At 35.1% G+C, this 23,215-nt stretch overlaps 1 protein-coding gene across 2 annotated transcripts; it reads left to right on the top strand.

Moving 5' to 3' along the window:
• The first annotated feature begins 4,723 nt into the window (after nt 1–4,723).
• Nucleotides 4,724–18,425, top strand: LOC139891396 (nudix hydrolase 3-like). 2 transcript variants are annotated; one of them, XM_071874358.1, is made up of 21 exons: nt 4,724–4,897; nt 11,921–12,100; nt 12,251–12,328; nt 12,582–12,678; nt 12,782–12,915; nt 13,045–13,126; nt 13,301–13,387; nt 13,521–13,627; nt 13,743–13,914; nt 14,121–14,326; nt 14,472–14,553; nt 14,905–14,970; nt 15,163–15,240; nt 15,336–15,431; nt 15,540–15,646; nt 15,751–15,919; nt 16,005–16,088; nt 16,666–16,760; nt 16,871–16,961; nt 17,485–17,631; nt 18,242–18,425. In XM_071874358.1, exons 1-21 carry the CDS (start codon nt 4,818–4,820, stop codon nt 18,299–18,301), a joined length of 2,298 nt encoding a protein of 765 aa, XP_071730459.1. In that variant the 5' UTR covers nt 4,724–4,817; the 3' UTR covers nt 18,302–18,425. The 2 variants fall into 2 exon arrangements, with proteins under 2 accessions (XP_071730459.1, XP_071730460.1); XM_071874359.1 differs by lacking the exons at nt 4,724–4,897; nt 11,921–12,100; nt 12,251–12,328 and adding an exon at nt 12,335–12,355.
• The last annotated feature ends 4,790 nt before the right edge of the window (nt 18,426–23,215 follow it).

The raw sequence follows: 23,215 nt of genomic DNA, 5'->3' as shown, positions 1-23,215 counted from the left end.
ATTATTGCTTTATGTGTTCTCTTTTTTGGATACTGTGTATGGTTGCTTCTTGCTAGGAGCACATAACTCTTACAGGTACGTATCTTTTGCCCTATCTATTTCGTTTTTATGAGCACTTCTGGCCAGAGGTCCGTTTGGAAGCAATCTCTTTTGCTCTAGAGTAGAGGGAGGGACGACCTTATCTAGGCGCGGGTTCTATACCCGCGGGTGGAGTAGTGACTTCCTTCTAATCTAGGGTACGGGGAATGATTGTCTACACCCACCTCTCCCATACCCCACTTTTGTGGAATTGGGTATTGTTGTTGTTGTTGTTTGTTGTTGTATAGTATTATTTTCTCTAATTTGTTTTAGGCTATTGTTGTGTTAGCGATCGTGTGTGTTCACAAACGTAAAAGTATTTGCAAAGCCGGTATATATTTTGTTAGGGAAGGAAGAAATCCTGCTAACTATGTCAAATTGATGTAATTGAAACCTTGTTTAGCGGTGAAAACTTCTTACAACTCATAATCGATTTGTTGGCGAACCCGTATCACATTTCTCGTGAAAACTTCTTACTAAAATACTTTTTTTTACAATTCTAAATTACATCTAATTTTCATATATTGAATTCACATTAGGTTGAGCATAACAACGAGTGCGCCTCTTCATTATCTAACACTTGATGATGTCAAAATTAATTAGATGGCAGTCGCGGACAACAACAACGACTTAACTACCACCACTGAATTCAACCACACAACTTTGGATGGGGACCTCGTTGCATATCTCAGGTTAGCACCCGAACAACATAGCATGAAACTGAAAGTCATCCTCAGCAGGCTAATTTTAGGCGACTTATTGAACACGCTAACAGTCATCCCTAGCAACTCACCAAGTGAAGTGTTTGCCATGAAAGGCATGAACAAGGTCGTAGTTGTGTTCCTTTCACTCCATACACTAGAATGCAGGAGAACAAGGTTAACATGGGGATACCCTTTCGTTCTTTTAAGTAATGAGATACTTCGATTTTGGTTTGATGTTTATGTTTCTTTTCCGTTTGCTCTATGACAATCAATGACCTAGCTAATTAACCATAACTTTGGGTAACACCCTTTTTGCAATCATTCCGGGGTGATGCATGAATGGTGAAACGACACATGTACCTATATGTGATACACGAGCCTCGATTGGAAAATTTTGACTGTTACTAGAATTTGATGTACACACAAGCATTCGTTTTTTTTTTTTTTTTTTTTTGTTTTACAGATCAATACCCTTTCTGTTTACAAAGGTTGAAACTTTATATATATAAAAAATGTAGAGAAATCATGGCACCATACCTCAATGAATCCGAGAAGGTAGGGTTGAATCGGGTTACTAAGCCCCTTGCTTCTTACTAGACTTTTCGTGGCGGAACCCCAAATCATATGGCTCTATCTGTTACCAATTACCACCGTAACTTTATCCAATAATCTTGTCACAAAATCATAAAATGCATTAAAACTTGTTATCTATATATTAATATATACTGTTTTAATATAAACCTGTAAATGTAACATGTAATTTTCATAAACAAACATTTAAATACTAACCAAACCTTAATATTACATACCATCAATATTATTCTGATCAAACTATATACTATAATCTGAAAACCGATAGTAATAAATTGAACCTTGTTGTTGTAATTTTGTGGCTCTGGCTCCCATAATTATTTTGATTATGTTATTCCATGCTTTTGATCCTATTGTGGCTAATATAAGAGTTATGGTATCGCATTATTGCAAAATTGGTTTAATTTTTGTGAATTTATTCCTCTTTACTTTTTCCGGTTTCTGAGAAGGTTTTCCGGCCGATTGTTTGCTCCTCCCATCTCCGGCAGCAGGTGGCGAGCATGGTGGTCTCTACACCGTGCTCTGCTGCTGGCATGGGATGTTGTGAACGTGTTGGTAGTGCTGCCTCTTTGCTGGTTTATGGTTGGTTTTCCGGCAACATGCGACTTTCCGGTGAGCTTTACTTTTTCCGGATTTCGCGCTATCTTTACCGTCCATGGCTTGCAGGCGGCGACTAGGGCGTCTTGTTCTCTCTTTTTCTGCAGGTTGCGTGTGGTTGGGTGTATGTGGGAGGTGGATCTCGTCATGTCTCTTTCGGATTATGGTGGTACTGTTTTCCGGCTTGGATCGCCGGTTCTTCATGGCTGGTATGCCTTATTAAGTTCAAGGGTGGTGTACTGGTGTTTAGTACTGTTACTTTTCAGTGAGGGTTTTCGACTTTTGGTACAGTGGTTTGACCGTATAAGTACAATGGTAGGTAGCGTTTGGTTATAGCTTAGTTCAATGGTGGTGTTTGTTTATAGTTTGGTTCAAGGGTTATGTTTGGTTACAATTTGGTTTTAAGGTGATGTTTAGTTACAACTTCATTTTTCTTCTTGTTACGACGCTTGTTCGTTTTTTATTCCCTCCATAACATTTTACCGTGTGCCGCTGCTCTTCTTCATTGATGCTATTTTTTGCTAGGTTGGGTTTCTTCGGTGTGGATTTACTTTCGTTTGCGGCTCGTGAGATTCAAGGATGATTTTATGGTATCCATTTGTTAGTCTCATCCCGATGGCAATTTCATGCTTTGGTCGAATTCACCTCTTCGAGTTATCTTCTGTTGTTTTTTCACGACTCTGGGATGACAACTTTGGTTAATTGATGTATTAAGGGTGACTCCGTATTCAAATTTAATTGCGATTTACGGTGAATGGTGTTGTTTGGATGCGATTAGTATTCTAATACTGATTGTGATTTGTGATGGCTAATTCTTTGTATCTCGAGTTTTTCATTTACATCAATTAAATTATTTATTTTTTGTAAGAAAAAATTTCATGCGTGATCTTCAAACTTTGTTCTAAAAATCAGGATACGTAGGGAACTTTAAAATGATCACGTTTGGTCACACCTTTTAAACATAGTACCTGACTGGTCCCAGCTTTTAATGCTCGTTACTTGCTCCCAGTTAACTTAAACACGTGATTGGCACATGATGGACAGAATATGAGAGAAACGAACGAAAAGATCAAACTGCCCACTATGTGCCAATCACTGTGAGCAAGTAACGAATGTTAAAAGCCGAAACCAATCGGGTATTATGTTTAAAAGTTGAGACCAAACGTGATCATTATAAAGTCTCCTCCATACCTTGATTTTCGGAACAAAGCTTGAAGACCAACCATGAAATTTTTTCCTTTTCTAATAATATAATATTAATAACATTTTTTTTATCATATTATGTGTGCATAAAAACTACATGAATTAAACATATGAAATAAATTTAAATAAAAATAAATATAATATGAAATAATTAAGAAGTCGAGGTGAGCTCGAGCTTGTATAATATCAAATGAGCCGGTCGAGCCGAGCTCGAGCTTATAATATTAGGCTTGAACCTAGTCGAGCTCAAACTCGAGCTAGAACTCTCTATAATTTGAACGAGCCGAGCTCGAGGTCGACTACTCATATATATGTTCAACCTTTTTTTATGTTCAATGTTCACCCACATTTTCTTATACTGCCTTAAGTTATTAACACCACTGTACTGCCAAGAGGTTCTAACCCATAATTGAGGTTGGTATCACTTTTTAAAAAATGGTATGGAGCAATACATTCTACTAAATCCACCATACATGAGATCTTCCACAATATCATTACCTTATGTAACATTACCTTCCACATATCTTATGTAACATTACCTTCCACATATCTTATACCTAGACGATCAGGGAAATATCCCTCATGATGTAATATTATAGAAAATTGACGTGGGTAATAAGCTGCAAAACACAACTTTATGTTGAATTTAAACATGCATCATGTATAAAGTGTAATTTAAATCCCTAAAACATACCGTATATAAAAGAGAGATCACATTCGCGCATAGTGTATCATCGATTAACCGGAATTAATTTTTACTTTGCTTCACTACCGGAAATGTTTCGAGAGGAAAATGATGAGTTGATTGAGAAAACAAAGGACACAAATAAAAATAGGGATGGTTAAGTGGCATGTTTAAAAGAAGAATAAAAAGGGAGTAGACTAAAATACTCTAATGCAAGATGCATGTGATATGACTTAAAGGTACCAGAGTAACGGACGTTGATCACAGGGACAAACCGTATAACTCATGTAAACCATAGTGACCAACCAAGTAAAATAAATATAAAAAAAAAGTTTAGGGACATCCACACAATTTGACACAAACCACAAGAACTAAGAACTAACGACATAATTTTAGCTTATTTTACATCAAAAAAATAAATAAATAATTAAATAAACTATAATTCGTTTTAGTTAAGTTGTTCATCTTGTTTTTGTGCCCCGTGTGGCTGGCATTTGCTTGGATTTTACTTTGTCTTACCTAACTTGTAGTTCTTGTTTATTGCCATTGAGCCTTATCGTCTTGTAAGTTGTTTGTATCCATTTGTGGGTTTCATTTTTCGAAGAATGTTATTAGATTTTCGGTAATCGTTAAAAAGATAAAGATAAAAATAAAAATAAAAATAAATTAAAGTAAACGTTATCAAATTATAATGTACGAAGTAAGGTAGAAGGTATTTCTTTATTCAAAATATCCGATAAGGCGAGTAATCGAATCCCACACTCTCATTCACTATCAAAATATTCTATCAAAATATTCGTGGTTATCAGTTTGTTTAAAAAAGGAATCACAAATACTCCCTTTTTAACTTGCGTCGATATTAATCATCAATCTCCTTCTAATTGGTCGATCGTACAGCTTAAAGAATTTAATTAAATCAGTAAAACATAAGAAAATAATTAAAAATAAATAAAATAAAAATGGGCGACGGCGATCAGCAAGAAGAACACTTCGACATCCTCACTAAAACCGGCCTGAAAACTGGTGTTTCTAAACCCAGGTCACATCTATATTTCCTTAAAGTTTTCATCTTTTTAATTCATTTTATTTTTCTATTTTTATTTTTTAATCATATCCTTTTTTTGGCAACTCAAACATACGTTTCCACTGACAAGGTGTTAAATTTGCAATATAATAATAATCCATATAATCCTACAGTATTAAGTAATTGTATGTAATACAGAAATATTACTACTTTGTTTATCCATTTTTTGGGTAGGTTTTTAGTTCCTGAAAATGCTCATAATTAATCTGTTTAATATAATGTAGGATTATTGTATTTACGGAAGGTAATCTTCTAATCTTTTGGACAAAAAAACAATGTGTGAGAGAGTGAGAGAGAGAAACAGGTTCACTGGAGCAGTCGGCGGCAATAGGAGGGGCACGGCAGCGGCGCATGGAAGCATCAATGGAAACTACTACGGGTACAACAACAACGCGAAGGTAAACGGTCGGAAGATTACATCTTTTCTTTTCTTTAACTTTCCAATAACATGGGTGGTGGAAGATCTATGGCGGCTCTTCAAAAAATATGGAGCGATAGCAGAAATATATATGGCTCGCAGAAACCTACCAAATGGACAGAAATTTGGTTTTGTTCGATATGAGAAAGTTGTAGATCCGGAAAGATTGGCAGAGAGATTAAGAAACATCCATTTCAATGATGATTCATACCTTAGGGCTTACGTTGCTAGAAGCGAAAAAGGAAACACTGGCAATCTAGACCAAAGAAATCCCAGATTTGCTACTAATCCAAACCGATTCCAAAACCATAACCAAATCCCTCCCTTCCCACATCCGCCTCCCATACCAGATCGACATAACCCTAACCACTTCCCTCCCCTCAACCCTAACCATAATCGCCACATACACCAACAAACAAACACATATGCAAACCAACACCATAACCAACATAACCAGCAACATTACCATCATCACCAATACCAACCAGTCAATCTTAAACAGCGAATGCCAAATAAACATCCTGAACCCTCGCTTTTTCCCTCTACAAAACCCAATCCGATCAATATTAACCACACGCCCCAACAGCACCACAAAACTCCCAACCAAAACAAAACCGCACAAACCACACACAAACAAACAAACACGAGTTGGCAGCCAAAACAATACAACTCACATAACATCCCACAACCTTTAAACCCCCAGGTTCAAGCAAACTTAGACACTTACAACAAAGCTTTTGCTGGTAGAACGATTGAATTAGACGACGAAAATGGTTGCGAAGATACTTTGAAAAATGCCCTTACGGGTAGTGTCCCAAATCTATACATCCTTGAACAAATTCATTTCTTATGTGAAGAGGAAGGTCTTAACAAGTTTATAATCAAGTATTTGGGAGGTCTAGATATCATGATTATATTGGATTCAGAGGCCTGTATGGAAAATATACTAGCAAATGAAGATCACAATATTCGTAAATGGATTCAAAACATCAGAAAATGGGACATCAATCTCATCAATCCGGGTAGACTATCATGGATAAGCATTTATGGAGTCCCAGTATCATGTTGGAACGAAACGACTTTCAAGAAAATTGCTTCGTGGTGGGGAATGGTTCTCGACACCAGAAATTGCACTATTACTCAACAAAATCAAAACCTCATAGCAGGAAAGGTATTGATAAAAGTTAGAGGCTCGAATCCCATTGAAGAATCTTTAGGGATCAAACACAGATCAACAATCCATTATATCCGTGCAACTGAAGAGATTAGAAATATTGTCGAAATAGATATTGAAAGTGAAGATGAAGATGCTTATTTTGATGATGGGGCCTCGGATGGTAATTCTCAAAACGATGTTAATTCCGATGATGAATCGGTGCCGGAAACAGAAATCCCAGATGAAAAGTCGAAATCAAAGATGGAAGAAGAAACGTCAAAGTGTAAGGGAACAAACAGAAACTTTTCTGGCGTTAATGACGCTCACGGTCCCCAAAATCAACGAATTAATGATGACGGCTCTATTGGAATTCCACCTACTCATGAGGTAAATCCAAAAATTTCACTAGCACAATCTACCAATATCCATTCCCAAAACTTGGCGGACCGGCCCAATAACAGAAATCCAATAGAACCGAGCCCAACTCCCTCTTTAAATCCAACAGAAAAAATTACCATAGCGAGTCCATCAACAAAATCTACCCCTAGCCCAACAAATCCTCTCCCAATCCACCTAGCCCAATCACCAAACCATCCGATAAAAGATCCAACTATCGAAAGAATCCCAAATACCCCGATCACTTTTACAACCAATTCTGCACAAGAAAATATACCGACACCCAAATCAAAGAATAACCAAAACACCCCTCCAAGCAAACCTATACCTGCAAACCTCACCCTATCGCAAACAAAAACCCTATCCCCACTACCTTCAAAGCAAGGAAAAGACACATCTCAAATCCCCACCCCAAACTCTAGCCCCATTCAGATTGCTAACCTATTTGATACTCCTCCATCGACTACATCTCAAATTCCCCGAAACCAAATTCCCAAGTACACTAAACCATCCCGTCACCCTAACCATAACCAAGCAGACTCTAACCGGACTAATCAAATACCACCAAACTTACCTCGTCACCCCAGCCAGAACCAAAATAACATCAACCAAACCTTACCATCACGTCAACATAGCCAGATTCATAAACATACAACGAAAACCAAGTCAAAGAAAAAAACACCGAAGTCTGATTGTAGCCTCAAAACCACATCAAAAATCCTCAGATTTAAAAGTTTAGCAAGGAATAAACCTATCTCAAGCAGACCCACATCCTCTTCTTCCAAAGCCAAATCGAATGAATCGTCAGATAGTGTGGGTCTGAATGAATTTGGAAATAAGTTAGGGTTACGTTGGGGTTCTAACCCCCAATGACATACTCATCTTTTGTCTCTCGATCCTTTATAGTTTCCCAATGAAGATAATATCAATCAATATACGTGGTTTCGGGAAAGATGACGACTCGAATAGTAAGGTAGGGTGGTTCAGGAGATTACGGTTAAATGAACGTCCAGAAGTGGTGTTGATCCAAGAAAGTAAATGCAATCGAGTAGACGACAAATGGATTGAATGTATATGGGGTTCTTCAAACGTCCGTTATTTGCAAAAAGAAAAGGTAGGACAATCGGGAGGTATGCTACTATTGTGGGATCCAAATATCGTTGATGTAATGGATGCTGTAGAAGGACAATTTTTCCTGGCGATCCGAGGCAAATGGCAAGGAAAAATGAAGGAAACGATTGTGGTAAACGTCTATGGGCCACATAAGGATGACGAAAAAAAGAATTTCTGGGACAGCCTCCAAGTTTTGATGTCTTTTGATAATGATGAATGGGTGATAGGTGGTGACTTTAATGAAGTTAGATCGCAAAATGAACGTCAAAACTCAATTTTCATAGAACGTAGAGCAAAGCTTTTCAACAACTTCATAGAACAAAGTCACCTAATCGAAGTTCCACTTTTAGGTAAGAAATTCACAAGAATTAGCGACGATGGAAAAAAATTTAGTAAATTGGATCGGTTTCTTGTTTCCGAAGGTTTTATCAATACCTGGGGTGATGTTTCAACCATAACCTTAGACCGAAAATCCCTTGATCACTACCCTCTTATGCTACGGGACAGTAACCAAAATTTCGGTCCCAAGCCTTTCAAAATTTTTAATATCTGGCTCGAAAATAAAGAGGTTGAACAAATTATCATCGAGGCTTGGAATCTAAACGTCACTGGATCAAGGCCTGACTGCACCTTCAGAAACAAACTAAAAAATGTGAAAGAAGCACTCAGGAAGTGGAGTAAATTCAAATATGGCCCTTTAGATACTGAATTGGACAAATGGAAGAAAGTTTCGGATGACCTCGAATCTAAGGCAGAAGCAGGTTTGATCTCGGATTCGGAAAGAATTGAATGGATTCAGGCCCGTGCAACGAGTTCAAAACTGGAAAAAGAAAAGGCCTCCATGATAAGGCAAAAGGCCTGATTCAAGTGGGCGGCAGAGGGAGATGATAACACATCTTTTTTCCATTCCTTGATTCGAAGGAACAACACTAAGTCGGGCATCAGAGGGTTATTCATAAACGGTACATGGGTCGAATCTCCTGATGCAATTAAGGATGAGATACTTGGGCACTTTACAAAATTATTCGAACAGAATAATATCAGCAACCCTGATTATGGTTCCATTGAGCACCTTAACTTCTCGAAAATAACCCACGAAGATCAACAACTGTTGGAAGCACCTTTTTCTGAGTTGGAAATCTGGAACTCAATAAAGAGTTGTGATTCGGACAAGGCCCCTGGACCCGATGGTTTCAACATGGGTTTCTACAAAAAAAATGTTTTGGTTGATTAAAGAAGACTTGAAGAAAGCGATCGAATGGTTCTGGCATAATGGTCAAATTTCGAATGGATGCAATGCATCTTTCTTCACCCTAATCCCAAAGACACCTAATCCAACAAACCTCGGGGAATATAGACCGATTAGCCTCATCGGAAGTTACTACAAAATCATCGCAAAGTTGCTCGCCAATCGAATTCAAAGAATCATTCATAAAATCATTGGGCCCGAGCAAAGTGCTTTCATTAAAGGTAGATACATCCTTGATGGCATTCTCATAGCAAACGAAACCGTTGACGAACTGAAATTCCAAAAGAAGAAAGGTCTAATTTTCAAAGCGGACTTCCAAAAAGCTTTTGATAGTATAAGATGGGATTTCCTTCTTGCTGTAATGAAGTACATGGGGTTTGGAGAGCGATGGTTATCATGGATTTCCGCGTGCTTGAATTCGGCATCAATCTCTATACTTGTAAACGGGTCGCCTACAAAAGAGTTTAAGATGCAAAGAGGTGTTCGTCAAGGTGATCCCATGTCTCCATATCTCTTCATAATGGCGGTTGAGGGTCTAAATTTGCTAGTGAAACATGCGGTAAACAATAAGCTCTTCAAAGGATTGGAAATCGGTCTAGATAAGGTAATGCTTTCTCACCTACAATACGCTGACGACACCATTTTCTTTGGCGATTGGAATAGAAGAAATGCGGGTAATCTCATCAAACTCCTTGATTGTTTTGAGATCTTTTCGGGCTTGAAAGTGAACCTATCAAAAAGTTGCTTATATGGTGTCGGGGTAAGAAAAGAGCTTGTCGAAAACATGGCAAATTATATGGGATGCCATGTGGGTACCTTTCCTTTCACTTATCTAGGAATCCCAATTGGCCAGAGAATGAAAAATACTAAGGATTGGGAAAAGATCATTGAAAAGTTCCAAAAAAGACTTTCGGATTGGAGAGCAAAATCTTTGTCTTTCGGGGGCCGACTCACTCTCATCAAATCCGTACTCAGTAGTCTTCCATTGTACGCTTTCTCCCTATTCCGTGCCCCAACCTGTGTTGTCAACTTGCTCGAAGGTATGAGACGTAACTTTTTTTGGGGAGGGACGGGTGAACATTCAAAAATCTCGTGGGTTAAATGGGAAAAATTACTATTATCTTATGAGGGCGGGGGACTCAATATTGGAACACTAAAAGCAAAAAATCTCTCTCTATTAGGGAAATGGTGGTGGCGTTTCAATAACGAGTCTAATGCCGTATGGGTCAAAATTATAAAGAGCCTATATGGGCGGGGCGGGGGGTTAGGTTCTCATGATTTATCACTTGGTATTAACAGGAATTCGGCCTGGAATGGAATAAGGAGAGTGGGAATCAACATCGACTGCCTCAATATTCCATTTACGAAATCGTTCAAGAAAGTAATTAGCACAGGTGATGATATTTTGTTTTGGAAAGATCCGTGGCTAGATGACACCCCCCTGTGTGAAAAATACGGAAGGCTCTACCATCTAGAGTCGAATCAAGATGTGATGCTAGCTAATAGACTCATCAAGGAGGGGTGCGAATGGAAATCAAACTGGGATTGGAACCGCAACCCTACAGGTAGAACAAGAAGCGAGCTAGAAGGATTGCTCACATCCATTAACAGTTTCAAATATAACAATGCCCAAAGCGATTCGTGGAAATGGATCCTCCATACCTCCGGTCGATTTCATTGTTCGGTTCTAGGCTCGTTGTTAAATCAAAACATCCTCCAAGCCGACCCTATAGCAAAAGAGACTCTACGTAATAATCTTGTACCCCAAAAGCTTGGTATTTTTGTTTGGAGATGTAGAATGGGAAGACTACCGGTTTTGACCGAATTAGACAAAAGAGGTGTAGACTTAAATTCGGTTAGATGTCCGGTTTGCAATAATGACATCGAAACCGTCGATCACTTCCTCATCAATTGCTCCTTTGCAAAAGATATTTGGTCAAGAGTTCATAGGTGGTGGAACATATCGAGTCCAATGTGCATGAATCGGGAGGATCTATTTTTAGGCAAACGAAGTGCAAACCAAGCGAATAATACCTCATGTCTATGGCAAGCAATCGAATGGATTTGTGGCTACTTACTTTGGAAAAATAGAAATAATTGCATTTTCCAAAAGAAAAAAGGCAATGCTCCCATGATCCTAAATGAGATTCAAATAAAATCCTTTGAATGGATTTCAAGGCGTTGGAGTAAACGTTCCCTTGATTGGAATAATTGGCTCATCAATCCCTCGTCTTTTGATGATCATGGCTAATTAGCCCAAGTTCTGATTCGATGTCGAAGTCTGCATGTTTCTTTTCTGTTTCCTTTATTCCCTGTAATAGTTAATATGTATTGTCATTTGTTATTTCCCTTTCCTTTGTTTATACAAGGCATTTCCTCATATGCCTTTGCTGTATGCTTTTTAATTTAATAAAAATTCTTTTTGCCTTTCAAAAAAAAAAGGATTATTGTATTTACTGTTTTTTTTTTTTTTTTTTTTATGTTGACCATTAAAGTCAGTTATTGACTCTTCTGTAGTAATATTAGATACTAATTTATCATTTCAAAGATTGAATATTTTAGCATTTTGAGTTTGATTAGTTTAGACTGTATATAACATAATGCATTTAAATATGGTAACATTTGTGTACAATTTGAGGTGTACAGAAGTGCAGTGCATAGAGATGGCGATTATCACCGGGCTGTTCATGTGTGGATTTTCGCTGAAAGTACACAACAACTTCTTCTACAAAAACGTACCGATTTCAAGGATTCATGGCCTGGATTATGGGATATATCTAGTGCAGGTCATGTATCTGCTGGTGATACATCTCTTATTACTGCCAGGTAGATAATCACCCGTGTTTCGAAACACAAAATTATTAACCCGTTGAACACGAATATCCATGCATAACGGTTTATACCATGTTTATTAAGTACTTTTTTGGATATTTTTAGTTTGCCATACACAACTTTAAAAATTGTGCATGTTTGCAGGCGAGAACTTCAAGAAGAGCTTGGTGTAACCCTCCCGAACGATGCCTTTGAATTTCTATTCGTTTTCTTGCAAGAATGGTAGTCCTTCTACACGATTTGCACTCTGTTAGTACTGATAATTAGCTAACAAAATCTGGTATTAAGAACTATTGTTGTATTCGGATTTTAATACTCTTACTGATAACAAATTTACATCATGATCTCTAATTTCTAAAATCTATGAAGATTTTAAATGTTAGCTTCATATAAATTATTGAACCTTGTGCAATGTGCACATTCGGACATGTAAGTTAAAATGCCCTATAATTATGAATTGCTATTATTGTTGTAGTGTTACAAATGATGGAATGTTTATTGATAATGAGTTTGATGATGTTTATCTCGTTACAACACCCGACCCAATTCCTTTGGAAGCTTTTACTCTTCAGGTAATGATATCTATAGCTGTTGCTAATTTTTGTGAAGATACTCCCAAATAGCGACTGATAGTATCCAACAAAAGTGATTAATTATGGTTTTCTTCTCTTGTAGGAATCGGAAGTTTCAGCTGTTAAATATATCTCGGTTGAGGAATACAAGCAGTTACTTGCTAAGCAAGACTCTCTTTATGTACCGTACAATGTGGATGGACCATACGGTCAGTTATTTGATATAATTACCAAAAGGTACGCGTCTTCCAGTTAACTACTTTTATTGCTTGCATGAACATATAGTCAATTGTGAACCATTTTATTTCAAAAATTACACTTAACATTTACACATTCAGCTTATTATCTAGTTAAAATTTTTGAAAGGTACCAAGACAATACAGAAGCACGGAGTTTGCGCTTGCAAAAGAAGCTCAATCGTTACGCTCCTATTTCACTTACTGCAGATGTTGTTTCGCCTTTCTTTATCTCTATTAAGTTATTATTAGTTATCAGTTTATTTCATTCAAATATATTTTATGATCCATTGTTACCAATTTATTAGTTAATTATTAATTTATTATTCCTGTGGTTTGTTACTGGTATATATAGATAGTAAGTTAACCAAATTAGCTAATGACAGTTGACAGGTGTGACCGAAGAGGATAAGGAAGTTTTGGTTTTACTCATTCAAGCTGCGAAAATAATGGATGATATCTTTTACCAGCAGGTTATTTAACAAACCGTTACAAATAAATGTGTATTCATTTATATTCGTTAAGTGCTTTGTAACATACCTAAAGACTTATGGTAATTTCTTATGTTTTCTTTATATTTCTATTTGTTTGTTACCTATGAATTAGGTTTGGTACAGCAATTTATCTCTAAGGGAATGGTTAAACGAACGTGGTCAAATGTCCGAGTTGGACATGTTAAAATTGAAGTATTACTTGATAAATAAGAGTCCATGGTATGTTATTATATCTTATATAATCTTCTGATGACACTACTTCTTATGTTGTTGTATTCATTAGCTAAGAAATTTCTTATTTAATGAAATACAACGTTTTTTAATATTCTTAAAGGTGTTGTCTTGATGAAAATGAAGCGTTTTTGACGACGTCAGACTCTGCCATGAAATTGCTTCCGGAAGCAACAAAACGAGTGGGTGGCTGGAAAGGTTTTGAATACCGAGCTGCGTTTCCCCTCTCAAAACCACCCGGTGCCAATTTCTATCCTCCAGATATGGATAAAATGGTATGTCTTAACCTTTATATTAGCTAATGTACTAAGTTGTATATGTTGTTTTTATGCTCGTAAGACTATTGGTGCCAATTTCAACCCAATTACTTATGAATGGGTCAATTTGGGTTATTTTAAATCCAAACAGGTCAGTTGGGTTTCTGATGATCACTTATTCTAAAGCAAATTTTTTTTTTTTTTTTTTTTTTTTTTTGGGACAGGAATTTGAATTATGGATAAAAGGGCTTTCAGAAAAAGATAAGCAAGATGCAACGTGTTTTTTCAACGTTATAAGAAGGAATAATGACTCTCAATCAAATAATACCAGTGATCTTCGTATTATTCCATACTCTATTGAATATTCTGCGTTTCTTGCAAAAGCTGCTGAGTTATTGCATAAAGCAGGGGACTTGACCAGTTCAACTAGGTATAGTTTATTAAACGCTGTAAATCTTTTAGCTGCTGATATACATATACACACATACTTACAGATATAGACATACTAAGTGTGTGTGTGCGTGCGCGCCCATTTGATGTTATGGGCTTCTAATATGTCATTTATGATTGTGTAGCTTAAAGAGACTGTTACACAGCAAGGCTGATGCGTTCATTTTAAACGACTATTATGAATCTGATATAGCCTGGATGGAATTGGTCAGTTCACACTTCATTTCATTATAAATCATTTTATTTATTTCTATCGTATGAGTTATCTAAAGTTCAATTTTACACGAAGTAGAAGTATATTATTTTGACTCGTGACGGTAGCCCTTTTGTATGAGTACTCAACAACACCACATGTACTGGATATGTGTAATCCAGGATTGTTGGTATAAACGATGTAGGTGTACTTCAGGACAAAATAGCAAAAAAAGAAGAAAAAAAAACAAAATTTGATATCAAGATTGTTATCCACAAAGTTCATCAAGACTATTAAGTTATTTATCGTTTTTTTAGATTTTCTTACTTATAATTATAATTGCATGCATCTTTCATCTATTAAAGGATTCTAAATTGGATGTTACTATTGGCCCGTACGAGACTTATGAAGATGTTCTATTTGGATACAAGGTAATCTTATCTCTTCTTCATTTAGTAAACTCCATGTTTTATTTGTTATATTATATAACAGTTTTGGTTCGAATGTTAGTAGTTATTGGCTTTAGAAAATGATGATTTGCTTGTATCTTTTGGTGCATAGTTCATAATTTTTTGCTTTTATGTATTTTCATACAACCACAGTTTTTCTTATTTTATCCTTAGGCAACATTTGAGGCATTTATTGGCATTCGAGATGATAAAGCAACCACTCAACTTAAACTCTTTGGGGATCACTTAAAGGTACAGTTATCAATTTTATTGATGATTAAGTTTACTTATTTTCGGATTATATTATTATTGAAGTTTCTGTTTATCTTATCAATCATATAATGTAGGTTTTGGAACAAAATCTTCCTATGAACGACATGTACAAATCACAGGATGTCATATCTGCGCCTATTCGTGTCATCCAGCTTGTTTACAATTCCGGGGTGATCATTTTTACTGTTGATTATTGCAAAATAAGCAATTACCTTTTTGTTTGCCATATGTGAAATTATATGATTATAATATGAGATTGCCTTGTAATGATGCTGAAGGGTGTGAAGGGCCCACAAACTGCTGCCTTCAATCTCCCGAACGATGAACGTATTGTGAAAGATCGTGGTTCGTCAATGGTCATGCTGAAGAATATTTCTGAGGCAAAGTAAAGTCAATTTAATTAGTTTTTTTTATATAAATAAATAAAGCTATAACCGTAGAGGAATAAGATATAAAAATTATCTAATACTTGAATTTATTCCTATATAGGTTCAAGCTAATTCTTCAACCTATAGCTGACTTATGTATTATCAAGGAACAGCGGGACCTAGTTGACTTTGACTCTTTTTTCACTCACGCGATATGTCACGAGTGCTGTCACGGGATTGGACCACATACAATTACACTTTCTAACGGTCACAAGTCTACTGTGAGATTGGTCAGTTTCTTTAATATTTTACAGATTATATGATATTCACGGTTTGAAATATGTTTACTTTTTCATAGTTTATGTGATGAAATAGGAGCTACAAGAACTTCACTCTGCTCTTGAAGAAGCTAAAGCTGACATTGTTGGCCTTTGGGCCCTAAATTTCCTTATTGCTAAGGTTTGAAATATTTTGACTCTTTCTTAGTTTCTCTAATATTTGACTACAGTTCATATGATATTTTGGTGTTGTAAAAGTCGGCCGACACGTCGGTTTGGGGACTAGACCGTCCCGAGTCGCCCATAAATGCCTTAAAAGTCTGTCAACGCTAAAAAGTCGGGTCAAAGTCGGTCTGAGTCGGTCAAAGTCAAAGTTAGGTAAAAAAAAAAAGTACTCCGTATATTTTTTGAAATTAGATTTTGTGCCATATATCTATGTTTGTAATAATTATGTTTTATGTTTGATAAATTTTTGTGTAATACATATACGTTTGATTTATTTATTACTAAAAGTCAATGTTGGTCAACACCTGAATCGTCCCTCCAAGGTCCCGACCGACTCGTCCCCGACTCGCTACTTTTACAACTTTGAGTGTTATAGTTAAAGGTAATTGTTAATTGTGTTCTCTTTGGTGAAATTGAATTTTATATTAGTAACTCATGTAACAACGAAATGTCAAAAGTGGATTTATCCTTCTTTATAGAAGTAGTATATCAGCATTTATATACTTTGACTAACTAACTTTGGGGTTGACCAGGATTTACTACCAAAGAGTCTTGTAAAGTCCATTTATGTTTCTTTCCTTGCTGGCTGCTTTCGTTCAGTACGTTTTGGTTTAGAGGAAGCTCATGGGTAATTAATTCATCTGATCACCGTTATTTTTATATAAATATTAATTATGTGGATAGTTAGTGTAACATTTATTATACTCTGGTATTGTTTTTGTACATGTTTATTATCAGCAAAGGACAAGCACTACAGTTCAATTGGTTATTTGAGAAGGGGGCCTTCGTTTTGCATCCTGACCAAATGTTCTCTGTTGACTTCGATAAGGTATGTATGTTTCTCCAAAGTTAGTTTTATTGGTTATTTTGCCCATTAATTTATATGGGTCGATTTGGTTTAGGCTTATAATTTTGGCCCTGCTATATATATGGGTCAATTTGGTTTTCGTTTGTCTCAAATGGGTCAAATGTGTTGGAAAATAAATTAAGCCAAAAGAGGGATGGTTTGAAAGTTGCCTGGAGTAAATTTTTAAAGCATTTACATCCTTCTAAATTGTTTTATTATTAAAAAAGGTATTGTTTACTAAAATCGATTTACACATTGATTATTTATTGTAACTGTACAATATGTATTGTTTGTTCTACACATTACCAAAGAATGGGCAGTTTGAAAGTAAACCAACTTGACCCGTTACTGACCCAGCCGGTGCCAATTTGTCCTCCTTTAGTGAATGTATCACTTCTTTCGTTGTAAGTGTTAGTATTTTAAGAAGTCAAAGTATTATCTGGTTTCTAACGAATCCTCTAAAGAATATAACGTGTTGTTTGAGTTGTTTCATGTATTAAAATAGGTTGAAGGTGTGGTTGAGAGCTTAAGTAGGGAAATACTTACGATACAAGCCAAAGGAGACAAATATGCAGCACGAGAGCTTCTTGGAAAATATGGTGAAATGACACAACCTTTGAAAATCGCTTTGGAAAAATTAGCCAACGTTCAGGTAATGTTTCAATAATTTGATAATTGATGTCATTTAATGGACTTGGTGCCTTTTAGGTTATATGACTTTATGTTAGTTTGGCAGCTTTAGCTCACACAATCTGTTAGTGGATGCAATTTTGACCCATTTTTTATGAATGGGTGTAAAGGAAATGGGTCAAATGGGCTGAGTATCGCCCAAAGTGTGTTGTTAATTCTATAAACCTCCAAAATCATTTTATTCAAACACTTATATTATTGGTGAAATTGTCCCCGCGATAGTAGCCTAGTGGTTGGGGGACATGCAGCATATCGCGGTGGTCATGGGTTCAATCCCTACCCCATGTCCCTTTAAGCATGAGTTACGCGATTTTCCTCTCACATGTTAGCCGTGGGACCGATCGGTGTGGGGCTTCCAGAGGGTCGGTTTACCCTTTTTTTTATATTATTGGTGAAATTGTAACAACTTTATTGCTAATAGACACTGATTTTTTTTTTTTATAATTAATAAAAAAACAAATTATTATTTGTTGATTAAGAATGCTTTGTGTCAATCTGAACCAACCATACCATTTTGAGTTGTACCAAGATCTTACCCATTATGACCTTTTATATGTTTCATAAATTTGCAGGTCCCGGTTGATATAACACCAGATTTTCCAATTGTTACCGACCTATTGCACAAAAAGTGAACTTTCGGTGTTCCTTCACTTTGGATCTGAGAATGGCTTCAATTAGAACGTGTTGGCTTTCTACTTTTCACATAATGTGCTAGCATTTGCACAACTTTTATTTGAGATGTCCCGTTTACGTTTTTACTTGTTGACTTGACCATTGTGTGAAAGAACTCGAGCTCATTCTAAAAGATATCTAATAAACACATGCACATTTGTCTACAACTAAAAATAAGATTTAATGCTAGTCATAAATTTAAGAAAACATGTTAAAATACCAATTAGACGCGAAATGGATGTTAAAATGTGGGCATACATACAACGAAAACAAAGACAACAGATAGAAAACATAAAACGACAAGAAACTAAAAGAACAAAAACAAACAAGGAAACTGTAATCTAGAGATGTACTAACCCTCACTCTAGAAGTTCACATCCATAACCACCTCAACTAAATACAGAACCCCACAAAACATTAGTAATGTGTTCAAAATCAAACCCCGAGTATTTGCCGATAATCCATGCTCCATTAGCAACTTCTATCATACAACTACTAAATTGAAATTACAAATTTTGATACAAAAACAAGTCATTTTTGGTCGTTCATCACGAGATTTATACTATCATTATATTCAATGCATACTTTCACCTTTCGAAAAAAATTGCTCCAAAAGAGTAAAATGTCTTGATTCGGCATACCCATAAGCATTGTGGAGACCTTTTAAATAAAACTACTCCAAACGGGTAAATGTCTCGATTCTTGTTACTCATAACTATTATAGAATCTGGAATAGTATATGTCTTGATTCTTGGTACCAATAAGTACCGTAGTAACCGCTATATTCAATGTATACTCACCGAAATACGAGTTTTCAAATAAAACTACTCCGAAGGAGTATATATCTTGATTCTCTGTACCCACAAGTACATAAGTCGGTGATACGAATTGAGTTATGCTGATTAGTCGGGAGTCGGGACAATGTTTAATAACATAAAGTCATTAACTTTAGCATTCCATCGGTCATCAAGAAGGATGTTTGCACTTTTAATATCTCTGTGGATAACTCCCTACAATTTCTAGTTAAGGTCATGAAAGTAGTTTAGTCTTTATGCAACGTCAAGTGATAACATCTTGGAGAATTTCACGAGATTTATGCAAACATATACACACAGTGCGGCAACGTGGTTTGAAAAAACCAATCACTCCCGGACATAATCTCTAAAAAAATTCCCCAAATAAGAATTTACCAAAAGAATATACGTCAGACAATCTCGTTAGCACGCAAGTCTCCAAATATAAGGGAACTAGGTACCCAAGAGTCCCTACAATACTAATGATAACAACCGCATCCTCCTGATGATTTGCTTGTCCAAATTCCGAGAGTCGCATATCAGAAATTTTAACATTCCAATTCTCATCTACTTGGACATTCATGCTTTTCATATCTCGGTGAATAACCCTTAGATTTGTCCGCAAGTGATCATAAAGGTAGCTTAATGCTCTTGTTACATCAAAATATATCTTGATACGTTGAGTCCAAGTAAGATTGGAGTTACTTAAATAGGTATCTAGACTTCTCTTTAACACCATGCTCGTAGACAAAATCCTTCTCACAATTCTTGTCGCAATATCTCACTAGAGAAATGCGATTTTCATGGTTGCAAGGAGATGCTGTTGTTCCTATTCAACCAAAAAAAAAGAATAAAGGAAAAAATTTGATTAGAGCTTATTAGATTTAAAAGAAACGATATTTTACATATTAAATATTTTGAAGAACTAAATAGTACAGAGTAGTTCTTATAATATTACATCAGCCTAAGTTGAATCTAAGATCTGTACACTAAAAGGTTAATTGCATCTAAGACCTCTAACATCTAACATCATGAAGAAAAAAAGAAAAAAAATGAAGAATAAAATGATTTTTCTACATAAATAGAACCAAATGCTTTTGACCAAATCGCATAATAATGTATAAAAAAAATAAAATCTAAATAGCCGACATATAAACATTAATCAATCGAAGAAACAAGCAACTCATAATCGATAAGAAGACAACAAATAACTAAATCATACAACATACCATAAAACTAAGCTCAAAGTATACATACAGGCTAGCTTGCAGGCGACGTACGTTGTATTTTTATGTTTTTAGGGTTTGATTTGTGAAAGCTATGAAATGAAAAAGGGTGATCGTGAGATGACGAGGGATGGGGTGCGACGTTAAGCGTTAACAGAGTTTAGTAACAAAGATAAGAGTCCGTTACGTAGTTATATTCTGTAAATGAATTGGGGAAAAAAAAGTAGATCTATCTATTTACGCAACAAATTGCGGAGAAAAATATAAATATTTATTTAATCGTATAAATTTAACTAAATATGTCTACTTTCAAAGGATATAAACTTAATTAACATCGAATATTTAATATACTAATTTTATGAGTCCGTACATTGCACGACATTTATATAAATTAATAATCGATAACATTAATATTGATACTTAACAAATGTATAATACAATTACAATAAAAAAATCATTTATTATTGTTAACATTTATATCGAAAACATTAGTATTGAATATTAATGCATAGATTATGACATCGTCCGTTGGAATATTTATTTTATTTTCAATTGACAAATAATCGATTAAACACCAAACATGAGCCCCTAAAAAGTTGTTTTAAAACCGATCGTTAAGAATAATAGTTTATGTACATATCTAATTGTATATGTTTTTAGTACAAACTAATTTCATTATATCATAATCTCAAATGAAGCAGGGCATGCATACATCTAAATACCTATTAGGATTATCAAATAATCATTTTTACTTCAATTGATAAATATGAGCCCTTTTTGTTTATATAATATTCTATAAATATTATATTAACGTAATTTTTAAATTTATGCGCAAACTCTAAATTAATTTTATATTATATAATTTATAATTCATAAATAATATTATAATGTTAATAAAGAATTATCTATTTTTTATTACAATAAAAAACATTGTAAATATATAAACATTTATATATATAAATATTATCAGTTTTTATATTAAATTTGTGTATCGTTTAAAATAATATTATTATTTATGATCATTTAAGAGAATTTTATAATAATAATATAATATATAATATTATTATTAATATAATTATAACATATGTTAATATTAATATATTAGTATTATATGGTAATATAATATGGTATTTTAAGTAATGAAATTTGTATATTAAATTAAATTAGGTATCTAATAATTCAATTAATATATGAAAATAACTGATAGACTGACATGTGGCAAGAATAAAGGATGAGTTGACACATGACATGAATTAATGAGAAGTTGATACGTAGGATTATTATCACGTGCTTTATATAATGTATAGATTGTCCATGTAGACGTAATTTACTTCCAACATTTGTGACGATCCGTCCAAATCCCTTTTGAACGAATACATCATTCATCGATTTCACAGTGAGGTACTGGCCTCTACATGATACGTTTTGTAAACATTGCATTTTTTTGAAAAGGCACACCATAATTGAATATCAAATTTCAAGGTTTTTGACGTTTGATGATTTCAACATATAGACAATCATTGTAATTAATAGTTTACAATACTACATCCGTTGATAATGTAGTCAAAATAAGATACATGGTGATGATTTTGTGAATGCAACGTTTTCTTGAATAAAGCATGTATGACTCCATGCACATAGCTTGTATAACGTATAAGCAAACAGCAGAAGACTTCTAGAAACCTGAGAATAAACATGCTTAAAAGTGTCAACACAAAGGTTGGTGAGTTCATAGTTTTAATGTTGCGCAAATTTGTATATAAAGGTGGATCACAAGATTTCATTTGTTTCATCCGAAACGTTTATCAAAAGATTCTACGTAACAGAGCACCCTGGTAACTAAACTTTAACGTTATAATGATAATTACCCTATTCGTTTTAATACACGCAAACCAACGTGTCATAAACTCAAATAACATACGTCCGTTAAAAGGCTAGCGCTCTAGCTCGGACGGGGATGTCAAGCCCTATGGATCCATATACTGTTATTCGCGCCCACCAGTCCATATCCTATGTACTGGCAGCTACTAGTTACCAAAGCTAAGGGATTTTCGGTTCAAACTGAAACGAACCGTCCATATTACTATAAACGCAGTACGTTATTCATTGGTCCCATAGCGAGGTATTTGACCTCTATATGATACGTTTTAGAAAATATTGCATTCGTTTCATGAAAAGCACACCATTATTATACATAATGCATGTTTTAAACAAGTGGACGATTATTTAAGAAATAATCCTCATGATACATCGGTTTCCAAATACTACACACGTGACATAACAGTCGAATATAATACATGACAAAGGTTTTATTGAATGCAACATTTCATTTAAACAAAAGCATGAGACTCCATGCACAGCTTGCTCAGATAATGCAACAGCGGAAGACTTTCTTAAGGACCTGAGAATAAACATGCTTAAACAGTCAACACAAAGGTTGGTAAGATATATAGGTTTAACATCGATGTAAATATAGACCACAAGATTTCATAGTTATAAATATATGTACACTCGCAAATGTATAAAAGTATTCTATAAGTTGTTAAGCGCTTCGGTAACCATACTTAACTATTAATGTAGCATATTCCCTTTATTATGAAATCTCCCTACACTGTACCAAGTGTAGTAAAAATGAAGTACTATGCAACCGTTTATGATACTAGAGCGACTATCCCGGTTGGGGTGATCTATCAATAGGATTCGCGCTTACATGTTCTTACAACATGTAAATATTAGTTACCAAGCTATTAGGGAAGATATGCAAGGTGATACAACTCAACGTAGAATATATTTTAAGTACTTGTGTCCATGGCGTAAAACATAAAATGCATGTATTCTCATCCCAAAAATATTT

The sequence above is a fragment of the Rutidosis leptorrhynchoides genome, chromosome 2 (assembly GCF_046630445.1).
Source record: "Rutidosis leptorrhynchoides isolate AG116_Rl617_1_P2 chromosome 2, CSIRO_AGI_Rlap_v1, whole genome shotgun sequence".
Classification (NCBI taxonomy): domain Eukaryota; kingdom Viridiplantae; phylum Streptophyta; class Magnoliopsida; order Asterales; family Asteraceae; genus Rutidosis; species Rutidosis leptorrhynchoides.
The sequence above is the reverse complement of the archived record's forward strand: the minus strand, read 5'-3'. Positions and strand labels throughout refer to the sequence as shown.